At 38.9% G+C, this 3709-nt stretch overlaps 2 protein-coding genes across 2 annotated transcripts; both read left to right on the forward strand.

Moving 5' to 3' along the window:
- The first annotated feature begins 1544 nt into the window (after nucleotides 1-1544).
- Nucleotides 1545-2186, forward strand: LOC111373659. Its single transcript, XM_022996228.1, has one exon. It carries the CDS (start codon nucleotides 1545-1547, stop codon nucleotides 2184-2186), a length of 642 nt encoding a protein of 213 aa, XP_022851996.1.
- A 674-nt stretch (nucleotides 2187-2860) lies between these two features.
- Nucleotides 2861-3544, forward strand: LOC111373660 (the record flags this gene model as incomplete). The annotated part of the gene is made up of 3 exons (XM_022996229.1): nucleotides 2861-2868; nucleotides 2971-3061; nucleotides 3182-3544. Coding segments are annotated over exons 1-3 (462 nt in total), but the record flags the coding sequence as incomplete, so codon positions are not given.
- Between the last annotated feature and the right edge of the window lie 165 nt (nucleotides 3545-3709).

Below are 3709 nucleotides of genomic sequence, written 5' to 3' on the forward strand. Positions count from 1 at the left end.
GAGAAGGTAACGGACGATGAATTTAAACGATTTCGAAATTATTATTTTCTCCGTGTTACAGAATATTTTCAATTTTGTATTTGAATTGATGGAAATTAATTGTTTCTGACACAGATTTGGGACTCAATTTCGTGAAATTAACACAATCGCAGAGAAGAAGACAATCTAGGTAATACTTCGACAATATTGTGGATAGCTACTATGTTTGTAGTCACGATCCATCGAATAGGATCTACGTGCAGTCACATAATCGTCCATCGGATCTATTCTGGGCGCATATTTTGTTTGATGCAAAAACATTGTTCCATATCAGTGTTGTGAACGAATTTGAACTACCTTAAACCATCTTTGGGATTTATTCCGATGATCTGTGACCGGTTCAATAATCTGAACAGATTGTAACCATACTAATCAGAGGATGTAGGCAGCATATGTTACCATTGTTATGTGATTTGTACTGGAATAGGTAGATATAGAGGCTTCGTTTTCGAGCATGAAATGTAAACTATGTGAAAAAAATGTGGCATGCAATTTATTCCATTATGCACACTGACAACAAATGTGACTAATGTAATGGAAGCATGTGTCTGTTGCACCACGCATCCTGACATTGATTCCTGTCATATGTGACCTTCTCATAAATGTGACCGAAATGTAACTACGTGAAACAGGGGTTGCCATCCACGTATGTGACCTCCGTTTCACCTACAGTAAGATAATGTATTTTCGTTTGGATACATAGTAATGCGACTGCTTACCGATTTAGTTAGCAATGCCACATATGAACAGAAGTTCACATATCCTATGAATATCGGGTCAAATATTTAGCGTACCTTCTCATATATCTGGCAGGAATGTAACCACATGAAACAGTGGTTGCCATCCAACATATGTGACCTCCATTTTATTGCATCTTTAGTCTCATATATGACTTGTTCACAAATGTGACCTCCATGTCATTACAGTCATTCATGTTTGAACTATATGCATTGTATTACAATAAATCAGCTACATGAAATTCAATTTTTGTAGGAATGGTGTTCGTGCACGTATGTTTGCTATATGGATCTCAGTCAGCGTTGGCATTGGTAGACTGTGGTTGTGGATACGTAAACCTTGTTGACACAATCATGTCAGAGTTCAGCTTGGATCCTACGAAGGTGGCAGTGTCACTGAAGTATGTCCTGAATGACAATTTGCCTCCAGTCAGGATAAAAAATGATGGTAACGTCCTCTCGTACATTCTGCTGAAGGAAGGCGATCACGAACCTGCTAAATACCCATTAGTCATCTATGTTACCGATGCAGCAATAGAGAAGCCATCTAACACGGCTCCATATATTGCTTACCATAGCAGCGAGCTTCATACATTGCAGGATATGGTAGCTGAAATATGCAAAGCATCGAGTGAACATGTAGGTCACATTTACGACAACGAGGTCACAGTTGTTTCAGTAGCAGAAGCTGGGGAGGTCGAAGAAGGAAGGGTTTTCCGTGATAAGGAGATTTTATAATTGAGCCTATCCTTGTTTGCCATAAGGAATATGTTTGAGTTCATGGTTGAGCGGTCAGACAAGAAAGAATATGTTGTGAAGTGTTCACAGGAAGGATGTAGTTGGATATGCAGATCATCGAAATGGGACAAAACGGATCTATTTAAGATTCGAAAGATTGGTAGTCACACATGTGCATCAAATGTAGTGTCGGGGTCACATAGACAAGTCACAACTGCAGTTGTTTCATCTAGAATCAAGTATAAGTACACATCGTCCAGCACCATATACACACCAAAGGATATATGCAGTGAAATGTTGTATACTTTTGGAGTTTATTTGAACTACACGAAAGCTTGGGGATGCCGTGAACAAACCTTGAAGATGATTAGGGGTGATCCAACCGAATCATTCAGTAGGATACCAAGTTTCTTCTACATGCTCCAACAAAAGAATCCAGGTACGGTCACATATCTAGAGATTGATAGTCACAACAGGTTCAAGTATTGTTTTATGGCACTCGGTGCTTCAATACGTGGGTGGCCACATTGTAGGCCTGTAATTGTAGTCGACGGTACATACTTAAATGGTCATTACGGGGGCACACTCTTCATAGCATGTACACAGGACGCAAACAATAGCATATTTGTTCTTGCTTTTGGTGTTGGGGATAATGAGAACGATAAATCTTAGAGATGGTTTTTGGAAAAACTAAAAGAGGCTTATGGATATAGAGAAGGACTATGTTTTGTATCAGACCGTCATGGCAGTATAAAGAAAGCAATAGAACATGTGTATCTAGGAGCCTGTCATGGTATTTGCTCGTATCATTTGCTACAGAACCTGAAACATTATAAAGGAAAATCAGGAGAAAATATTACACAAGCTTTCAACTCGGCTGTCCGCGCTTACACATTGGAGGAATTTGAATACAACATGCATCGACTACACACAATGAATGAGAATATTACTGGATACCTGGTAATGTATTGCTTTCCAAAAATAGATATCACGCACACTAAATTGGTCACATATGTCATTGTATATGGAACTCATATGTATGATACATGTTTGCAGGCTGAAGTCGGCCCTGAAAAGTGGTCGAGAATTCATATGCCAGTGAACAGATTTTCCACAATGACATCAAACATTGTAGAATCAGTTAATGCAGTCACAAAGGCAGCTAAGAATTACGCCATTGTGTCGTTGCTAGAGTCTTTACGACAAACAGTGCAAACTTGGTTCAGTAAACATAGAGACGAGGCGCATGGAACTTTCACAATGTTGACAAGCAAGTTTGAGAACAGTTTAAGAAAAATGAGTTCAGAATTAAGGAACTTAAGGGTAGGTATCTTATCTTTATCCTGATGTTTGTGTATGTGTACTAAATGAAGATATATGTGACCTGACCATAATTGCATCCGACTTGGAATGAACAGTTGTGATTGTGTTCTAACTATAAATGCATGTGACCTAGTATTAAATCATCTCTCTTGAAATTTGCATTTGCAACGCTGAGTGATTTGGAGTTTGCATCTGTGACTCGAATCCATGATATCCAAAATAAAGTATGACTGCATGTGACCCGATTTGAGCAATGTACACTGAAATTTGCATGTCTGTGACCAGAACTGATCTTTTTGAAACTGACAAAATACAATTGGCACTACAACACTACATTCTTACAGGTATCTGCTTCGAACCAGACAATTTTTTTCGTCATCAGCAATGACAGGTCCACCTTTGTTGTTGATATTGAGGAACGTACATGCACGTGTCGGATGATGCAAGTCGATCTGATGCCCTGTCCACATGCATTGGCTGTAATTGCGCACACAAAAAGGGATCCGTATGCTTACTGTTCATATTATTACACAAAGGAAGCATTTTTAAAAGCTTATGAACATTCAGTATATCCTATTGGAAACCCATACGAATGGACAGTTCCTAACGAAGTACAAAACCAAATTGTGTTACCTCCTGACCAAAAACGAAGTTGTGGAAGACCTGCAGAGAAGAGGAAAAGATCATCTAGGAAAGGCAAACCGAAAGTAAGATGTGGACGGTGTGGTGAACATGGACACAACCGCAGGAGATGCTCAAATTTTCTTCCACTAAACAAGAGTGTTTGATAGAGTAACAACGTTTGAAAAAGACAGCTCATAGTAGGGACCAATACCTGATAAAAACACCAAAGTTTTCATTCTTGAATAAGA

This window comes from Olea europaea, unplaced genomic scaffold (assembly GCF_002742605.1).
Source record: "Olea europaea var. sylvestris unplaced genomic scaffold, O_europaea_v1 scaffold11495, whole genome shotgun sequence".
NCBI classification, from domain to species: Eukaryota; Viridiplantae; Streptophyta; class Magnoliopsida; order Lamiales; family Oleaceae; genus Olea; species Olea europaea.